This window comes from Kwoniella newhampshirensis, chromosome 8, assembly GCF_039105145.1.
Source record: "Kwoniella newhampshirensis strain CBS 13917 chromosome 8, whole genome shotgun sequence".
NCBI lineage: Eukaryota > Fungi > Basidiomycota > Tremellomycetes > Tremellales > Cryptococcaceae > Kwoniella > Kwoniella newhampshirensis.
The window spans coordinates 1112579-1132849 of NC_089962.1; the positions used below are offsets into that span (position 1 = coordinate 1112579).

The 20271-nt window shown below is 50.5% G+C and overlaps 5 protein-coding genes across 5 annotated transcripts; 3 read left to right on the forward strand and 2 right to left on the reverse strand.

The window, feature by feature from the left end:
* Window positions 1-370: 370 nt before the first annotated feature.
* On the forward strand, window positions 371-4320 carry IAR55_004618 (uncharacterized protein; the record flags this gene model as incomplete). The annotated part of the gene is made up of 12 exons (XM_066947715.1): window positions 371-914; window positions 988-1308; window positions 1363-1910; window positions 1967-2064; window positions 2124-2232; window positions 2285-2948; window positions 3040-3158; window positions 3218-3290; window positions 3408-3623; window positions 3774-3877; window positions 3957-4143; window positions 4241-4320. 12 exons carry the CDS (start codon window positions 371-373, stop codon window positions 4318-4320), a joined length of 3063 nt encoding a protein of 1020 aa, XP_066802129.1.
* A 788-nt stretch (window positions 4321-5108) lies between these two features.
* IAR55_004619 (uncharacterized protein) lies at window positions 5109-5873 on the reverse strand (the record flags this gene model as incomplete). Its single annotated transcript, XM_066947716.1, has 3 exons — window positions 5109-5280; window positions 5344-5562; window positions 5665-5873. The coding sequence occupies 3 exons, from the start codon at window positions 5871-5873 to the stop codon at window positions 5109-5111; spliced, it is 600 nt and encodes a 199-aa protein (XP_066802130.1).
* A 1046-nt stretch (window positions 5874-6919) lies between these two features.
* IAR55_004620 (uncharacterized protein) lies at window positions 6920-7533 on the forward strand (the record flags this gene model as incomplete). The annotated part of the gene is made up of 3 exons (XM_066947717.1): window positions 6920-7129; window positions 7183-7291; window positions 7370-7533. 3 exons carry the CDS (start codon window positions 6920-6922, stop codon window positions 7531-7533), a joined length of 483 nt encoding a protein of 160 aa, XP_066802131.1.
* Window positions 7534-8063: 530 nt separating this feature from the next.
* IAR55_004621 (uncharacterized protein) lies at window positions 8064-10385 on the reverse strand (the record flags this gene model as incomplete). The annotated part of the gene is made up of 16 exons (XM_066947718.1): window positions 8064-8108; window positions 8168-8289; window positions 8408-8577; window positions 8645-8772; window positions 8822-8926; window positions 8992-9081; window positions 9135-9158; window positions 9222-9242; window positions 9299-9356; window positions 9414-9577; window positions 9669-9743; window positions 9804-9902; window positions 9964-9971; window positions 10037-10093; window positions 10155-10174; window positions 10270-10385. 16 exons carry the CDS (start codon window positions 10383-10385, stop codon window positions 8064-8066), a joined length of 1302 nt encoding a protein of 433 aa, XP_066802132.1.
* Window positions 10386-11790: 1405 nt separating this feature from the next.
* Window positions 11791-13922, forward strand: IAR55_004622 (uncharacterized protein; the record flags this gene model as incomplete). Its single annotated transcript, XM_066947719.1, has 2 exons — window positions 11791-12269; window positions 12323-13922. 2 exons carry the CDS (start codon window positions 11791-11793, stop codon window positions 13920-13922), a joined length of 2079 nt encoding a protein of 692 aa, XP_066802133.1.
* Window positions 13923-20271: the final 6349 nt, after the last annotated feature.

The following is a 20271-nucleotide window of genomic DNA, read 5'->3' on the forward strand; positions in this document are numbered from 1 at the left end:
GCTCGAGGTTTTCAAGGAAGCGCATGGGTCATATCATACCTCGCCGGTCTGACTGAGAACTAAACAAAGCGGGAGGATGGTCGGGTGGATTGAAAGATGTGGGTGATAAGGGAAAGGCATCGTCATTCTGCTGCACATCATCCTTTATTGTTGCAGTCTATCAATAGTAGTTCACCCCTCGCCCCGCCCTATCGGGTACACTGATCACCCGATAAAAATACTATATCATCCACCCATTTTTATACACGCTTCGTAGCGTGCCAGTTCGACGTGACGTGTCCTTCACCACTAACAAAAGACGTTCTACAAATCCTACAAGGTCTGTAGAGCTATATCATACCCTCGTTGCTCTCTGTGGAACAACGTCAACATGCCACCCAGGTCGAGATACGCTGTCGATCCGAGTCTTACGGCAGCGACAGGCCAACAACCTCAAACGCAAGGCTGGCAGACCCCTTCGCCTCAACCTCGACAGGATTATTACCAAGGTCAAGGACAACCACAACAACAACCTCTGTCTCCGCAGCAAGGAGCCTACAGCTCAAACCCGCAATTGCATCCGGTCTCTGACCGCCGCTCACCTCTGCCTTCAGGTCCATACGCCCCTTCTGTTTCCCAACATCCTCAACCGCAATACTACCAACAGCAGCAGCAGCAGCAGCAGCCGGAACAGCTGCAACAACAACCGATTCATCCCTCTTTCGCACCTCCTCAGAATCATATTCCTCCTCCACCTCATTCTTCCGGTCCATCTATCACTGGACCCAGAGTGAGGATCGACCCCAGTCAGGTGCCCAATCCTATCGAAGCGCAAGAATTGGATCAAAATCTGTACGATGATGAGGAATTCCTGAGCTGTCAGACCAGAGGTCTGATACCGCTTGTTGGGACAGATTATAGAGGTATAGATCAAGGTAGGTTCATACATACAATACATTGCTGGTCGGCTCAGATCCAGCGGAAAGCTGACTGAAGCTTTTACCAAAGGTAATTCGCTTCCTCGACACCTACGAGCTACGCTTCCATGTATTCCCTCCAATTCTCAACTGCTCGATACTACGGCTTTACCCTTCGGCCTCATCGTCCAACCCTTCGCCCCTCTGCGATATGATGAGGCACCTGTCCCTCTCGTCTCCAACTGGGTTTCTGGTCAAAGTGCCTTCGATACACCCCCGCCCAATGAGAGTCCAGAACAAGAGGATGGACCACCTAGATGTGAGAAATGTAGAGGATATCTCAATGCGTGGGTTAGATTTGTCGATGGGGGTAGAAAATGGACTTGCAATTTGTGTGGAAGTACCAATAATGGTGAGCTATAACGGAAAGCCATGTCGCTCTGAAATCGCTCTGACTTTCTCTCAGTCTCTCCAACTTACTTTTGCCATCTCTCACCAACGGGTCAGCGTCTCGATCACAACGAACGACCCGAATTACAACACGGTACAGTCGACTTTACTGTCGGACGCTCATATTGGGCTCTTCAAACCCCACCCTCTGGTTCCTTACTGGATGTGGCAGTCGACGCCTCATCTACAGCGACTGATGCCCTCTCTTCCACTGCTGCTGACCTCCTAGGTGGTCTGCAAGCTTCCTTAGGCCAGACACCCACACCGCATGGATCAGGTCACGTTCCGACGTTCAAAGAGCGGGAGAAAGAGAGGAAACTGGAGGAGAGGAAATACAGACGACCGCAAGGACTGAGCAGGGTATTCGTCATCGACATCAGTGCACCCAGTGCCGACAGGGGGGTGGTGAGAGAAGTCTGCGAGGGCATTAGGAGAGCTTTGTACGGGCGTAGAATGGAGGGTAAGGTCGTGGCCGGCGAGGACGAAGAGGAAGATGTGATCGGTAAAGGAGAAAGAGTTGGATTTGTGACTTGTGCGGAGTCGGTGGGGTTCTGGAATCTTTCCGTGAGTGAGATGCGACAGTATTTTCGAAACAAAATTAACACTATATTCTGATGTAGTCCACCTCACAAGCCCCTTCCCAACTTGTGGTTTCAGATCTTGACGACATGTATATACCTTTCACACAAGGATTTTTGGTTGATCCCTCCGCATCCAGGTGAGCTACCGCGGTCACTGATGAGCAGGCGTGGCTGATAGATTCATTGCTATCTCTAGAACACAAGTCGAGGCATTGCTCGATTTATTACCAGCCATAGCTGAGCGTGGCGGAGAGGGTAACCGCGTCGCTGCCGGTTCTGCTGTCAAGGGCGCTTTGGCTGGCCTTGTGAGTCGTACCCTCGTTGTTACTCAGATGCCAGCTGATCCCAATTCCACAGCGATTGCTGGGTGGCCAGATTACCCTTTTCGTGTCCGGACTCCTGACTCACGGTCAAGGCAAGCTCGTGCCTCGCGAAGATCCCAACCTGTACAACACAGACAAGGAGAAAACACTCTTCGCGCCTGCCGAACCATTCTGGCGAGAAACAGCGGAAGAATTGGCAGAATGCGGCGTGGGGGTCAATGTTTTCATGTTCCCCGAAGTCTACTCGGATGTAGCCTCGATCGGTGCCCTCCCTGCCACCACAGGTGGAGAGGTATTTTTCCATCCCAAATTTCAGCCTGTTCGAGATCGCGAGACACTACAGGGCGAGATTAAACGGGTGATCGCACGAGAGACGGTATATGACGCGACGGTTCGAATAAGATGTTCAAATGGTCTTCGAGTATCTGATCATATCGGCAACTTCTACCAGCGAAGTATGACGGATTTGGAATTCGGATCCCTTGATGATTCGAAAGCCTTTGTCGCGGTTTTGAAGCATGAAGGTAGATTGGATGATCGACAACCTGCGTTCGTACAAGTCGCAACGCTGTATACCACAAGCTCCGGAGAGAGGAGAGTGAGGCTCTTGAATATGAGCTTTGCGGTGACGAGTATGATTGGGAACGTCTTCAAATTTGCGGATCAGGAGGCTAGTGTGGGCGTACTGCTCAAGGGAGGTGAGCCTCATATTTCTTCTTTGACGAGTATAATCATGCAAAAAAACACATCTCGTGTCAGACGACTTGCTAATGCATGAACGTCTTATAGCCGTGTCTCAGATGCCTTCTCGAAATCTGAGAGATATCCGAAAGGCTCTTACTGAGCGATGTAATAGGGTCTTGTTGATGTATAGACGGCATTGCGCGCCTGCCGTTCAGCAAGGACAGGTGAGAAGGACCTGGCTTTACTCACGTAAAATATGCCGCTCACAGTACTTTCCGTTTAGCTCATTTTGCCAGAAGGCTTCAAGCTCTTGCCACTGTACACACTGTGTATGCTGAAATCCAAATGTTTGAAAGGTGAGACCGCCCTCCATATTGCTTCTCTCATACCTACTTCTTCTGCTCGTTGCCCGATGACATGTGTCATCGCTTGCTCAAATCCATGTCCATGCTGAAATCTGCCTCTATCCCTAGGTGGCAACGTCACGTCAGACGTTCGTGCACATTACATGAGACTCATGAAATCACTGTCCCCGACGCGAACGATCAACCTGCTCTATCCTCGATTACTGGCCATTCACGACCTGTCCGAAGATGTGGGATTCCCGGCTGAAAATGGTCGACTAAAATTGCCACGATTCATGAGGGCAAGTCATGGGTGGATGGTGGCTGAGGGCGCTTATTTATTAGGTGAGTAGGCGTCTCATGTTGATGCTGTAAAGGGGTGGGCGGAGACTCGATGAAAAATGGATGCAAGGAGCAAGCAGGGGAGGTTGCGGTAGTGGGCGGAGTGGCATGTGTGGTAGATTTGGCCTATGGTACTAACTTCGAATCTTACAGTAAACGGGGAAATCGCCATGATCTGGTTTGGAGCTGCTGTTAGTCCTCAAATCGTCGATGATCTGTACGGCGTAGAGAATCTCCAAGACCTCGACGTCAGAATGGTGAGCATAGCTTTCAGATATAGGACCTTCTTGTGTCAGGTCAGGTCAAGCTCATGAGACGGTTCCTTCCTTCTTGCAGACTCGTCTTCCCAAACTTCCCACTCTTCTCTCGACCCAATTGCGAAATATCGTCACCCACCTCGAACGTATTGTCAATCGTTCACTGCCCATCGTCATTGTGAGACAGAACATGGATGGGATGGAGATTGAGTTTGCGAACCAGTTGGTCGAGGATAGTAATAATGACGCGTTGAGTTATACAGATTGTGAGTATGCGTATGGACATGCGAGAAGAGTGAACGAGGGAAAGTGGCGCAGACGGAGGTGAAGGTGGGGTTGCCGCTGATGTACTTGCGGTATCAGATCTAATGACAGCTCATAAGGCCATCACCAACGAGTTGAGCGGGAGTGGCGGAAAAAGCGACAGTTGGAAGCCTTGGTGAGGCGGTGGTGGTGGAGCGGTGATAATGAGAATGGAGTGAGGTGTCAATTGTGGGATGGGAAAGAAGCGTATGGGGCCAATGAGACAACGTGGTTGATGGACGAAAGCATTTTGCACACTGGGACAGGAATCAAAGCATGCATAAAGTCGGTCACAATATGCTCCCCAGTCTCTTCATCGCATGATTTGATGTCTGTGGTGAGGGTTATCTCACAAGAAACCGTGAGACCGTTGGGGGCATTCCCTTTCACGGGAATACATGGAACCATCGTCTACATTCGTTGCGGTCATTACTCGTTATGTGTGCGATGATCCTAACCTATATACAATTTGAGCTTAAGAGGAATGCTAATGGTATCTCTAGAAGGACACAGTCAAGGAGGATCGGATCATTGCTGATGCTCGAGGTCGAAGTCCATCTCCACGTAACATTCGAGCCTGTCGACGAAATCCTTCATTGTTTGCTCGGGTTCATCGAGGCAGCTGTGAATGGGATTCAGGTTACGTGCGTAGGCGAGTGCGGCCAGCTTTAGTAGAGTGCTATCCGGTGATCTTGATGGATCGTTGTCCAGCTTGGACAGAGGGAAGCAAAGAGGAATATAAATGTTGGTCTTGCAAAGAAGTCAACCCAATGACCATGTGGATACACGGGTGTCTGAGTATTTTGGCGGGCGACAATGATACAACTCACCTTGACTAGTTCTGAAATTTTGTTACCATCGAGGTGCTGTAAGGTACAATTTTCGATCCACATGCCATCGTCTAGAACAGCGGTCGAAACATTGTCAGCTAGAGCATCAGCAAAGCTGAATTGTGCCTACAGTGAAGCGACGAATTCATGAATAACTCCCGTCCTTTAGAAAGACGGCTGAGGAGCTCAACGCTGTCCACGGGCTCTGTAGCATGCTCGACACCATTCAATGGTGAAGCGATGTCTTTCGTGGGAGGATTTACAAACAGGCTATAGGTCGATCCGTGTCAGTCCCGTCTCGGAATAAGTACCATGTGAGAGATGTCGACGTACCCTTGCCAGTCAGGAGTGGGACCATCAATATCTAGCTCTCGCCGCAGCTTGTCGTCATCGCCGTATAAGTCCTTGCATTTCTTATGACAATCTCTGAGATATGTCCAGCCTTGCGTCACTTCATAGTCAGTGATGGGCATCGACGACAGTCCATTGGCGTTGTTGGCGTTGTTTAGGTAGCGAGCGATCAGACAGAAGTAGGCGCGGATCTCCGGGGCTCTAAAGATGATAGATCGTCAGCTCGAATACTGACCGCCATCCATCGAGACGCGCTTCAGAGACGATTGAATGGGCGTGCGAGGAGCATTTGGGGGGACGTACGCCTTGCATTTGTCGAAATCGTCCAGAGGAATGATTCCATCCTGGAAGGAGTTGAGAGGCTTGTCGGGAAGCGAGATTCGCCACTCGTTGACCACTGGTTCGAGGGGGGTCTTGCGCGGTGTTGGCAACCCGTTGACAATGTTGGATGACGGTTCTTGAAGTTCTGGTGTGCTAGGGGGAGGGGTGACAAATCTCTCCTCGGGTAACATGATGAGATGTCATAGTGAAAAGAAGACCATACGAGATCCAGATCAGAAACGATAGAGGAGGATGGTTGTATAGATTCAAATCTTGAATTGCGGCAATAAGACGAAGAGAGAAAGGAAACCAAGGGATCTAGCCATTTGCAGAGGAGCATGAAAGTCACGTTAAATGGGTGTAATAAACAAATCATCCCCATAGGGGAGAAAACCCGGCCGGATCCCCCGTTGTTGATGACAAGTTGAACGATAATCTATCTTTTCAGGCACGACACTGGTAACAGTTGATGTTCTGAGATTTATAGACGTTCACTTCCCCTCTTGTCTGTCGCTCCATACACCTACATGTCACCACGGTTCCCTCTATCCTCCTCACTCGTCACAGGGATACTATCGGTCTGCCCCTAAATCCCATCCAAGTCCTGACCTTCTGTCCATCTATTCGATTCCCGCATCAACATTGCCATCAAACCGCCTCTTGCCTCTTTCAACTACGTCTCCAGAAACCCCTCCTGTTTCTCTCCGATTCTGATCCAATATGCCCCTCTACACCTTGCCATCTTCTTCAGCTCTCCTTCCGCTTTGCTCTCCGGATGACAGTCTCTCCCAAACAACCCGGATCCTGTTCACATGCGCAACCCTCGGTTCGTTCATTCAGCCAGACCGGAAGGGAAGAAAATGATCGTCATGACCTGGAAGTATTAGGAGATTATCCCACCTCGCTCTCCCATCACACCTTGTATTACTGTCCAGTCATTTTTCAAGCTGCAAATGCTGTGAACGAGGGAACCAAGCATCTCAGACACCCCAATCAGAATTGGAAGAGCAAAATGCACAATGCGATGGCCGTATTGGCAAATCATACGCAATGGTACAACTGCTATGATGACGATTCTGTGCGTACCGTACCACTGTCAGAGACTGGTTGTTGTCCGCTTTCCACTTAGTCAGAGCCTAGCTGACAATAAATCTGCATTCAATCTTAGTCTTCTTTTCTAAGTAGGTGGGGATACACCAAGTACACCCAAAAACACTTCGGGTTCGAGCCCGGCACTATGGCGAACCAGGCTCTGTCGGAACTCCTTTCGGAGACGGTGAAGATGCTTCTGGCGAATGACGAAGAACTTTGGATAGTGAGCGCGGTCAGGTATTCGATCATCTTGAAGACACTGAGGGGGCTTTCTCATCCAAGGCTGGGTCTGGTGGACGAGGGTACAAGGGTTGATCCGATAGAGCTGAACAGACTATGTTTTCGTGTGGCAAGGGTGAGCGTAGATACTGGAGACTGCTAAAATGGATCAACTGACCACACTCTCAGGACATGAATGGCGCTCAAAGCTCCTTCCCCGTTCGAAACGTCGCGGGCAATCTTGGCCTTTCATCTTCTCTGGTCTCACCTGCCAAAACGGCATGGAGGAACAAGCTCTGTAAGCTTGCCATAGTTCAGTCGCGGCCATACAACAAAGGAGGTACTCGACCTGATCACCTTTCTTTCGCTTTCTTAGCTCCTGCTTTTGAACTCTCGCCCAGCAACCGCCCACATCCCCTTCCTCCGCCACCGCCTTCATACGACACGATCGACACTAACGTCGTGATGCTGAATGTTGGGGAATCGACAAACAACGCAGAAAGTGCTTTTTCCCCTTCTCTTGCTACCATGGTCTTGTAACAAGCGAACAAAGAAGAGTATGTACTGCTCTTGCCTGCGGTCGTGGTGGCAGAATTGACCAAGAGACAAAGATGGAAATTCGATGACTGGAAGGAGTCAGCAGGAGGCCGACTTGAGGTCCTTGAGAATGAGAGATTTCCTATTCACGTGGCACTCATCCCAGCAGATCTAGGCGGAGTAATCACCTATACGCCTTTCTCAGGAGACGGGTGTCTGATCTACGGCATCGTTCGAAGGAAATGGCGGGGTATGATCTCGTCTGAGGACGCTTACATCCCACTAGCGGTTCCGAAGCTGGGAAATCGTACTCTCCGTGAACCGTGGATCGCTCGGATGCGTGGTCTTAAACAGATCCAGGCCCTCAAAAACAAGATGTTGCAAGAATCCGTGCAATAGCGGTTTTGTTTACAGATGCGATTGCGACAACTTTCCTCGACCCATGTGAATTCGCCAATCTCACGCTACCAGCTCAAAGATTTCCCTCGTCACATATATCGTCATTTCGCATCGCTTTTTCTACCCTACCTCAGTTAGAGTTCACCTTTCACAGCCTTCGAGACGCTCTCGGCGAAGTACTGCAACATCAAATCATTTAGACACATTCAACAAATACTCGATCAGACGGCTCGCTCACCTCTACATTATTGCTGTTCAATCCAGCCATCGAGATTCGTCCATCCCTCGTCAAGTAGATCGAAGCCTTCTCCGCCAAAGCATCAACTTGTTCAGGTTTCAATCCGGTGAAGCTGAACATGCCTGGAAAGTTTAAACAATGTCAGTGAGATCAAGTACGCGTAGACGAGGGCCTGGAATTTGGCAGAGGGAACAACGTGTATAGCGGTAGCAACAACTCGTAGGTAATGAAACCGCTCACCGATCTGAGACTTGATGTGTCCCCACTCTCCAGGAGTATTCAACTCGACGAGCTTGTTGTAAAGTCTCTCTCTCATCTCGATGATTCGGTCAGCCATTCCCTTGACCTCAACGAGCCACTCCTTGGTGAGCTCGTCCGATCCAAGGATAGTGCTAACAAGTCGAGCACCGCTGTTGTGATTCGAAATAGTCAGCGAAACTGACAATGAGGATATGAGCTGTATGAGGGGCGACTAACTGAACGGGAGGGTTGGAATAGAGAGGTCGAATGATGATTTTGAGTTGAGAGTCGACTCGGGCCTTTTCCTCGGGACTCTCGCAGACGAAAGAGATAGCTCCAACTCGCTCGCCATAAAGACCCATGTTCTTTGACCCAGTCAGTCTAGACCGTACAGAGCAACAGCATCTCCCTCACTTTAGCAAAACTTTGGCACAGTAGGATCTGGTGACCTTGCTCGACAAAGTACCGGACGGCAAAAGCGTCCTTGAGCGTATCACCAGATGCGAAACCTTGGTAAGCCTAACAGCAACACATCACAGATCAGCGTTTGTTCCCCTAAGCCTCGTTCAGGTAGTCATACTCACCATGTCGAAGAAGGGGAAGTGCTTCTTCTCCTTGAACAAGTCAGACAACTCCCTCCATTGTGCCTCGGTTGGGTCGATACCGGTGGGGTTCTGCGAATGGGTCCAATTAGCAGTTATGCGCTGTATGGGGAGGACCGACTTACGTGGGCACAAGCGTGGAGAAGGATCTTCAATCATGATTTTAGTCAGTCCTAGACTTCATCGATACGTCTCCCTTGACCAAAACTTACAGCAGAACCCTCGGGGGCAGCCTGAGGAGTCGGATCGGTCAGTGATCGATCTTCACCGTCAACGATATTTTACACACCTTGATATCGGCCTTCATGCCCTCGAAGTCAAGTCCAACGGTCTCCTTGTCAAAGTACCTATCTCCGGCGTCAGCGGCCTCTCCTTGCGACTACATGCTATTGCTCAGTACCCACTTGTATTGCTTGACCTCAAGTCCAGAGTCCTTGGCGATAGGGATATGATTCCCCCATGTAGGAGTTGGGAGGTAGAGCGTCTTTGCACCGGGATAGAATCGAGCAAGGAAGGCTGTGCCGATTCGCAGAGCGCCTGTACCGGAGATGGATTGAGTGATTGCAAGCTGATGACAGATATCAGCTTCATGCCAAGTCGCCCGGTCGCGACGGTCGCGAGAAGGCAGACGACGGACCGACAGATAAGCTGAGACTTACACGCTTCTCTGCGATCGGCTTGGAGTCCTTGCCGTACGCAAGCTCAGCAGCGAGTTTGGTAAAGTCGGCCAGACCCTACTCGAGAAAGGATGCGTCAGGCATGCTTATACTACGAAAGGTTAAGGGGGAACTCGCAGTGATAGGAAGGTACTCCTTGTCCTGCATAGCATCCGACAAGATCTTCTCCGCCTTCTTCACGGTGGGCAAAACGTAAGGTTTGCCATTTCCGTCACGCTACAAGATGGCTACGCGTGAGTTCTCGATCAAATCAAGCGAGCACAACGAGTCAACGTACGTAGGCACCTGTGAGAGACGCAAGCTTAGGTCAATGAGAAGATCTCAGACATGTGCAAACGCGCAGGACTCACCAACACCAAGATTGATCTTCTTCGGTGATTTGTCTGCCTTGAACTTTTCGGTGACACCTGGGATTGAGAAGAGTTTAGCTAGCGATTGGGCGGGATTCAACGCATAGCCCTGACTGACCAAGAATTGCATCAGGAGGACTAAGAGATAGCAAGAACATCAGCTGTAGGACATGGACATGCAAGACAGAATGATGTGTATACATAATCAGTTGAGAAGGAGAATGACTACTGACCCAGCAGGAACAGATGACCAGGCTGAGACTGATCGTCTGGCAATGAAGGACGTTGCTGCGGTCCTGGAAGGAAGAGCAGACCTTGCTAGGACGAGCTTGGAAGATTGAGCGAGCATGATCTAGGAAGACGTTCTTATGTCTATGTCCACATGTACAGGAGGGAAGAGAAGGGATCTACGATCTACCTGCAAAATGGTGGTTGCCAGCTTCTCCACTTTGCGTTTAACCGGGTGAGTTCGGGGCACCTGTTTTTTCAGACTGCGGTGTGGCATCTTTGACATCTTTGCGCTGAATTGACTCGGTCCGAGATCAACCCGACTAAACCGCCGTGGAACCAGAGGCTCAGTCGCTTATCCAGATTATGTAACACATACCAGGCAAAAGGGAGAAAGCGCCTCTTGCGTACTTGTAGTCATGATGGAAGAACGATTCCCTATGGATTTGGATCTGGATCTCATGCAGCGCTTCGTTGTATGCTTTTGGTATGCACGATGCCTCTTGACGGTTCCGTATGGTGCATGTCATTGTGTGACACTCACACCTTGTGCGTAAAAGCGGAGAGATGATTGGATATCACCTGGTCAGTAGAGCCACATGGAATGAATCATGATGGTTCCCGCCGGCGTTTTCAGGTTTGAATGGTAGTGTATGATGATTTTTCGCGTTCGAGACTGAACCACTTTTCCTATCTCCATCTTCCCTTTCTCTATTGTCTTGCTCATCTCATCTCATCGGATCCTTGCAAGGTAACAGAACACTACCCGACTCACAGTCAACAACCACAGTCTACCAGCTCGTGAGGCTAGTGTACACACACGTGAAAGCTTTTCGCAACCCCCTGCTCCAGCAGACAGTCAAGAACTCCAAACTTCCTCCAACCACCACTTCGCACAGCAACAAGCTCGTGCCCATCGCTCAATGAGAAAATCCAAACTTCCTAATAGTGGTTATTTGAGATACGCATCTGGGGGGGACGTCACAGGGTGAGTCAGAGATACCTTGAAGATCTGGCTTTGAGCATTGTGAGCGGTCACCGCTGACCCATGTTCTCCCAATGTTCCCTTTGATGCAATCCTTCTTTGTCCGTCTTCCTCGTCACTGTTTTCACGACATCTCCGACCTCCCTTTGATCTGCCTACACTTCGATGGAACATCGATGCTCGATCTGCAGCTACACCGTCGCCTCACGCCTCCTCCGTTTACCACCACTAATCCTTCTTCTTCTCGACAGTGGAGAGAAGCCCCCATAATTTGACTCCCTTCCATACGCCTAAAAGAGCCGGCACAGTTGGCACATTGACCGACACTCAATCGATAAATCCATCAATACATCCGCGCAATAAAGCCACGCCCTCACTTATGGGATAATCAAAAGATCAAGAATTCAGCAGACCGACCTCCGATCCGCATTCCCAAAAAACAACCCATCATATCAAGTCCTTTTGAGCCTGTATCCGCAAGTGTCAAACGGTTTTCGAATCGTCGACATCCTACTACTCCTTGACCGTCGAATTGCTCAAGATGAATGCTTTTCGAACTCTCCCTATACTCAACCGCCCTTCTCGCCCCTCTTCCCCAGCTCCCCCTTCCGTTCAATCTACTACTGCCAACGGCGTACCTACCACATCTTCGGATGGCAAGCCTCGCGCACGCTCTCTCAGTCGTCAAGTCGCCGACAGGGCTGCATCATCGCTCCAGATCTCTAACGGTGCGATGAACCCGCCTGCAACCGTCATTACCTCTCAACCACTTGGCGGGAGGAAAGGAACCTCGCCTCCTGTCAGCCGTGCAGCTACCCCTCGGGTTCCTGCTTCTCCTCTTCCTGGTGTGGCCGCACTGCCTGGAGGCGGTGCGGACCCTTCAACTCAGGCTGGCTACATGGATGTCATTGGGCTGAGGCTCAATGAGATTGTCAACAAAGCTTGTGCCGGGGTAGATTACAAGGCAAAGAAAGGATTCAAAAAGGGCAACGGATGGTCTGTTGGCGAGAGTGTCGTCAAGTGAGTACCTATATTTATACATCTCTCAGCCCAATCTGACCCGAGCGTCTCAGAGAGCTGCCTGTGCCCACTTCCGACGCGTATCTGTTGCGAGCCGTTCTTCGTACCGCTGTTCGAGCCCTTTCTATCTATACCACGCGTCTCGAGTCGCTTCTTCTCCCATCGCTCACCGATCCCGCTTTCGCAACGCCTCTCAACCTGACCACCACTGCGAACGGTCATCCTCTCAATCCTTCGCAACACTTCGGTATCACAGTCGCACATGCTGCCTGGGAGACGTGCGAAGTTCTTGAGCAGTGCCTCGAGACTGGGCAATGGCCGCGCTTCGTGCAAGAGACCCTGCGGCCAGTGATGGACAAGCTGGACCTAGTAGTCAGCAAGGTGGTTCAGCCTATTCTTCTCGGTCTCAAACGAGACCTTGTGGCTAGTCTCACCAGGACTGAAGGCACTTCGCCTTCTGGTGGCAAAGTTATCGGCTTGGCCTCGGTGCCAGTACCTACTTCCGGGCCAGCAACAGCTGGCGTACCCATTGCCAAAGATCACAGTCTTCCGCCGACTTCTCGTCTCGTCAAGGAAATCTCTCAAGGTGGCACGCCACGCCAATTAGCCATTCCAACCTGTCTCCAGCATTTCGCCAGTCGCGTCGACGGATCTCGCAAAGTTTTGGAACTCATCGCTGGTCCCTGTGCGGACGACGGAGAAGGATGGATCACTGGCGTTGTGGTGGCAGTCATCTGGAAAGGAATGTGCACCATCTCAGAGAAGGACATCACCCCTAGTGCGAACCGCCCTCCTAGTCCCGGTAGTGTAGCCAAGGCGCTCGCTGGGCTAGGCAAGGACAAAGAGTCTACACCAGCTGTAGTAGCTTCTGCTTCGCTTGGAGGAGTTACGGCCAAACTTGCTTCTTCGCTCTCCATTGTACCTTCGCGATCGCAATCTCGACCTTCTTCTCCACCTCGCCAGGCCGCCAAGCTCGATCCGTTCACTCATGCCCTCATGTCCCTTGAAGGGCTCGTCAAACGTCTGGTCGGTGGTCTTGTGCAGCCACCAACGGTCCCTAACGGAAGTGCGATCGATCCGAATGCGACGGAACACCTCGCGCGCGAGGCATTGCATGAAGCTTTGGAGGCAATGACTTCATTCCGCATCATCTCTGCTGCCATGCATAGGGGAGCGTCCACGGCTTCACGGTTGCTTGCGTCGGCGCGTCGCCTTCGGGACGATGTCGAAGACCCGATTGAGGATGCTCTTGACGATGCGATGGAAGATTTGCCTTCAGTCACGCTTTTCACGATTCTCCTTCGTCAAGCCAACTCGTCTCTATCGTCTCTCAACCCTGGCAAGTTCGACGAAAAGAGGACTCTAGACACAAGCAAGATACGTTCTCCTGCTGAGATTTGGGGCTGGACCAAAGTGGATTATGATCGTCAAGTGTTGTCAGGTTTCAGTGCGGCGGAGGAGTGGGGAAGGCGATACGCTCTGGCTATCAAGGGAGATGTGGAGAAGGTGTTAAGTGGGTTGGCTGAGATGATCTCCGGACAAAACATGATGGAGAAGCCTGGCAGGGAGGTTTTGGACGCTGTGGAGTGGGTGAAGACTCTGGGCGTGGCGTGCGAGGCGAGATGTGGCGTCAAATTCGTTGGAGCGGTATAGACACGACATAGACTAGATGGGTTTGCATGGCTCAACGTGTCCAGGGCATCTGATATATCGTACGTGGTTCATAAAATATACGGCTTAGTTTGATATGACACTGTTCTGTCCGTGATTGATGCATGGGTTTGGAAATCGAATCCCTGCTGTCATTCGCTAAGCGAGGAAAGGGAACAAGACGGAGTGGCACCGTGTGGTGTCGATGAGCATAAAGGCTTGTTCGAGACAAGCGAAGCCACCGACAAGGGGTCTACCGAATTGGTGAATGTATGACGAAAGATTCTGACAGTTGGAATGTCAATGGGTGACTGGGAGTGAAAATTTCTCATGGCAGACTCTCGATTCAAGGAAGAATATTGTGTATGAGCTTGCGACGATACCCTGAAGTTCCAGGTGGTCAGACAGATCTCTGGTGAATATTCCAAAGTGACCAGTACTCGTAGCGAGTATTTCACAAGCGACTTCTGAGGGGTTGTCATCGCTGTTTCGTGTATATGGTCATACAGGAACGGAGGAGTTGTTGTCTCCCTAGCGTGTGATCCCGTGTCGTTTGCGAAACTGGTACCCTTGACCGGCTTGCTCCGTACCTATACATATGCCTATGAGATGAGTTCGCATGTCGTAATGGACCTGGTTGGCCAGTCTCAACCTGCTAGTGTGGGATGATACGAATTCTTCCAAGGCGGTGAAGTGCGTGACCGACCGTGTTTCGGACGCATTTCACAATATAATGAGCGACGAAGCGGCCACAAGTCAGGGGAGGGGTAGTAAGACTTGCTCGTGACGGGTTTGTTCCACTGCGCGTCGAGGTCGAAACAAACGGGGTGAGCAAACGGAACGAAGGTGAGAGACCATCCTTATCAGCACAGGTACAATCACAAGTTGTCGTATGGTACATGGACCTGGTCGCACCCCTGCCCTCTTGGGTGAACCCCAGTCCGTCATGACGATCCGACGCCTCTTTCTCTCCTCAGACGAAAATCTTGAGCAGGATTCGGGATTGGAATTACAGTCGCCGATACGCATTTGTGAAAAATGTCAACGACTGGCATGGTCTCGGAGTTATACAACAACGAGATTTCCTCAACTACACCCCAATCAGGTCAGGAACATTTCTTCTCAGTCACAATACTTCACTTTTTCCACCGCGCAGCCAAGCAAGACGAACACCCGAAAACTCAAGCAATGTGGTGCCCCAAGCTCACGCTGGCAATTATGATGTGTGAGACCTCCTCGTTTCATGTCCCGATTCTCTGGGACGATATAGATGTACGACATTGACATCGTCGTCGTTGAAGAGACGTATAACCGTTTGACGTCACGTCACATACGAGATAGGACGGGAGAGACAGAGACCTGTCTCTTCTCAAGTACGTACTTCTCGGTCAGCCCGTTGCCGTGCCGAGTTTCCGGGATTCGCATGTGACAATCACGCGTAGGTCACGAGTGTGAGCTAAGTCGTCTTGTATTACGACGACGACCGAGTAGTTCACATTCATCTCACCGACTGTCGTGCATAGATCCGTTGACAGCGATGGACATCGAACACCTGGAGATAAATCAGTGTACCATCACCCCAAACGTGATTTTGTGCCTACTCGCTTCGTATGGGCACATGTTAAAAGTCTATGAAGTACGTACCTGTGACCTATTCGTGTACGTATACAGTACCTGTAACTGAGGCTGCTGATCCAGACATCACGTCCATTCCCCGGATCCCGATCCAAACCCCCGCTTCTTGCTGTAGATCTCTCGTGCAAAAGCGAAAAGGCGATAACAACATCCCGGCGAACGTGAAGTTGGGATGCTAAACAAGTTACAGCAAGTCGCTCGTTATCACCACGTAAAGATGTCAGATCACGGGAATAGGTCCATGCAATTGACTTATGTGTAACTATCTCGTGATGGTGATCATTATTCGATGGGAACATACAGTTCGAGGCAAAGCGCCCCACCCGTTGTCTGCCTTGCGGCTGGATCGCCGGATCTCTCCCACGTCGAGAGCGAGCTTTGTCCTGTCACGTCTGTTTGACTCCACTGCCATTTTTAAGATAGTGTGAGGTGTCTAGTCTGGAGCGAGATGAAGAAAGGTCGGAAGACTAGTGGAGCACGCAGCCAGTGGTCTTATTTGTTTTTACAGGTTATCCTCGTGGTAATTCGGTGACAGGTCATGATGTTTCATGTAGTAGACAAGCCGTGAGAATGACTGATCCTCGTCCAGTGTTACGTGGTAGTCTACAGAGCGAGACTTTGTATTGACATGCACACGCGTTCTCTAACCTGAAAGACGGATGGCGGTGTTCGATGGACCTTCGAGTGTGTTATATTGGTCGAAGGAGAATCTCTGGGCGGTGGCAGTGCATGCACCTGTAGGCTATACGGGGTACCGGCGTTCGGTCAAACCCATCGGAAGCATAATTCCATCGTGTGTATGGAGGACCACTGATCCCCCGATTCGTTCAGTCCATGTCTACATTGTGTCCTCGTCATTCAACCTACAGTGTGTGGGACGCATATAGTGGGACGGAACCTGGCCGAAGAGCGCATAGAACTGTGGCGTTTTCTAGGTATATCGGTCATCGTTCTAGCGGCCAAAAAAGAAAAAAACTTGAAACGCTGACGTTTTCGTGGATGTGATCGACATTTGTTGTCATCTATTTTTCGTCTGGCAAAGGGATTTTCCTTTCCATACTGGACGACGATTGTTGGCTGTACAGTGCTGTGGCAGAGCGTGCGGCAAGTTTCACTGGAATCCGTTCGGTTTCAAATACCAATTAGTATGGTGTGTTGTTGTACAATCATCTGTGTGTGGCTCAGAGAGTGTTGTGTATGTACAGCGTTTCAGTGTATCCTCGTTACAGAGTGTAGAGCTATACGAGCAAGGGTCACGACACCATGCAGTCCTCGCCAGACGGTGTGACTGGTACCTCATGATGGCAATATATTTCACGTCAACTGTCACTCAACGCTCGGATCATCCCTGGTTCAGAGGAACCGTGTGCTTGTACACCGGAACAGAGGGAGAAAAAAGGGGTGGTGTGTCCGTGTACAGTCGACGCAGACTCCCTCAAAAACGCGTTCCATGTTCACAGGGAGACAAGTCCCCCCTTGTCCCTTTTCCCAACACATACTTTCCAATCGTATGTTTTCCACCGTATGTTCGCTCTACAGCATGGAGATGGTCGTTCTTGGCCATGTTGGATGTCAAGGAAGTGTGCGAGGCCCTCCTCGACTCTGCGAGGCTGGGAATGTTGTATTCGAGCTCATGAGAAGTTGATCGAAAAATCAGGAGAACGAATGTGGGAAACCCCCAAAGACGTTCTGTTTCTGATACTGGATCGCTCTCAGACCCTCGTCATAGGGACGATCACTTCTTCTACATGGGATTCCGGCGTCGATCGAGAGCAAAGAAGTTTCATCTCAAGACCCCGTCGACCATCAACTCTTTCGTCCTCTCTTGATCCTATCTGAGTCTCTAAACATTCTTCGAGACCCGCTCGACTTGTATCTCTCTTCTACAGTACCATGTCACTTACTGCACTCATCGCTACGCCTCATCTATTCTTCTCTCATAGCTCGCACACTGACGACGACGATCGGAAATCGACACGTTTGACGACACGGACCTCCCCTCGCCTCAACACGAGCCCCCTGTGACACACACAGTGACACTCCTGCGTTCCTTTGGATCACGTCTGTGTGGCGTGACAAGACGTCCTTCGACTTACTCCATCAACAACCCCAGATCTTGCATGACAATCCTCGAAAAAATAAAATAGAATCGCGATACCCTCTTCGTCACGTACCTGAGCGACTTGTCCCCAGCATTCGATACCTTCAGCTTCAGCCTTATAATCGCTCTATCTCTTCTTCACTCACAGTTCACAATTCGAAGACTACCATCATAATTACTGTATCTCATCATATCAGACCAAAATCGTAGCTGTGATAATAACAAAGAAAAGGCCAACACGGCAAAAAGCTTGTGAGTGAAAACACAGTGTCACCACAGCCACCACCACCACCACCACAACACACACTTGCGCCCCTCATTGGTGTGACTTCGTGTGATGGTATCCTCTTGTGGCCTAAAGATTTTGGTTCCCCCTTGCCTACTCTTCGTGTTTATCTTGCACAGGATTCAGATGGCTGATTGGACACGTACACACTTACAGGCATCGCCGCCGCCACCACCCCCTCGAGCAATCTTTTACTGTGAGTGGACATACACCAAGCTCTTCCCCCTTTCGTATTGATTCTATGAGCGGTGTCGTGTCTCGTTCAGCTCTCCCGCCAAAGGAAAATTGACAAAACGTACAGCATCTGCCCGAATGTTTCATGATAGTGTAGAGGACACAAGCTGACACACAGTGACCCGCATACATCATCCACATCTCATCTACAACTACGATCGACGCCGACCGATCCTTCAATCGTCGCCCGTCTGCTCTTTCACCGGGCTCTTATTACTTCTGCCGCTCCCACACTACAACCGTCCTCCCCGGTGGATCCGATCTCAGCCGCACGATCGACAGCCCGAGCGAGGATAGCGTTTCATCTCACCTTCCAAAACCAAAAGACGTGTCTCTCAGACAGCTTCGGCGCAGAGAAACCGACAAAGCTGCGGCGCACATATCAGAAAGTATCAAGTTCGAAACGTGAGTGACCGCCCTCACTAGTCGTATAAATACCGACCATACCCTCCATCATTCCATCGCCTCAAACTTTCTCATTCGCTGCCACCGATCTCTCTCGGGGCCACTGTCGCGAACGCCTCTCAACTCTACTTAATACCCTCTTAACACCCATCGCGTTTACAGCAGGTCGCTTCTTGTTATTCCAGCATTCTCCGCTTCGTCCTACTCGTTCTTTCATGATATCATCTACGGTCGATCTTTAACCACAAGCCGATTGACAATCGCTAACATAAACCGATCCAAAGGTATAAAGCACAGCAATCTAGGGCCGACATTCCAGCATCGACTTCCATTCCCCAGATCGCCACATCGCATCACATCATCACCAAGGATCCGATCCGCTGATCGCTCGATACGTTATACCTCGCACTTTGCGTTCGATCCCACCGACCGAATAACGTGAGTCACAGGTTGAATACTCGATCGATTCCTTATCCTTCTTGTCCCGTGGTATGGTCCCGTTTCTTCCGTTGTCAATGGAGGTGGTAGAGTTTGTAGATCCTTGCCAAGTCTCCGCCCCGTCGAGCTAACTGTGCGGCCAAACTCTCTCGACTGATTGGCAAGCGAGTTGGGGGAACCTTGTTTCCACCCCACCTTGCTTTGACTTCGACTGGAATTACCGTGCCTTGCCGTCCGGTCAATTCGAATCTCATCAAATTGTTAACCCCTCTATCTCCTTCGTCTCTCAATCTTTCATCATGCTTTTGACTCATGAAAGTCAAATTACTCATACGCTTTACCCGGGTACCGTAATGATGATCGACGAGGGATCATCACTTTTTATTGGCTGTCTGTTCATCCCATCACATTCCTTCGTGCTACTTGATTGTTGCTGTAATTATAGGCCGGCGACTGGACCTAGTGAAACCTTATCGGCGGAATGGGTGTAATATTCTGCTTCTATCTTTCCGCACCAACTCATATCGAGACAGATCACGGCAAGCACCACAAGGCGCGTTTGTGATTGTGCTGCGATTGCCGGTCTCGCGGACAGTAAGGTGGCGGAGCCCTTTTCCAACGCCGAAGGATGGTAGCTGGTTAGCTCTGCGCCATCGAACTTTCTCTTGTGAGATCCCCTCTATCTAGGGAAACGAGAGCGACCCTCGATTGCGGGGCAAGTCTCCGCTGGGAAGCTTTGCTGGGATCCGACGCGTTGCTGTTACCCCACTCTATTTCTTATTTTCTGGCTTTACCCTGCAACATTTCTCTCGGCTAGGATCCGGTTGCCATCCGACTGAGAATTCGCTGACCCTTCTACGCCATCACAGCACGTCGAGAAGCCCACCAGAATTCTATTCAGATACCGATCTGACCTCTGCCGTCACCGCTGTATCGATTGCCCCACTGCTCGACGGGGTGGGTGCTATCATACCTACCGCAAAAGCGACCGAATCAAACAATTTCATTACTCCAAGGTGGGTACAAGATTCCTATTTGGCACGCTGGGGTCGAAATTGTCCGAGTTATATCTTGTCCCGTGAACGATTTTCTTGTGCGAGAGAATCGAATCCCAGAGCACCTTGTGCTTTTTTGGGTGTGTGTGAGATGTCAAGTCACACCGAGGGCTTGAAGCACCGTACTTTCCGGGCTGACCGATTGAAATCTGACCCACGGGTTGGGATATCAATTGGTTCGGAAGGAGGGGTAATCCA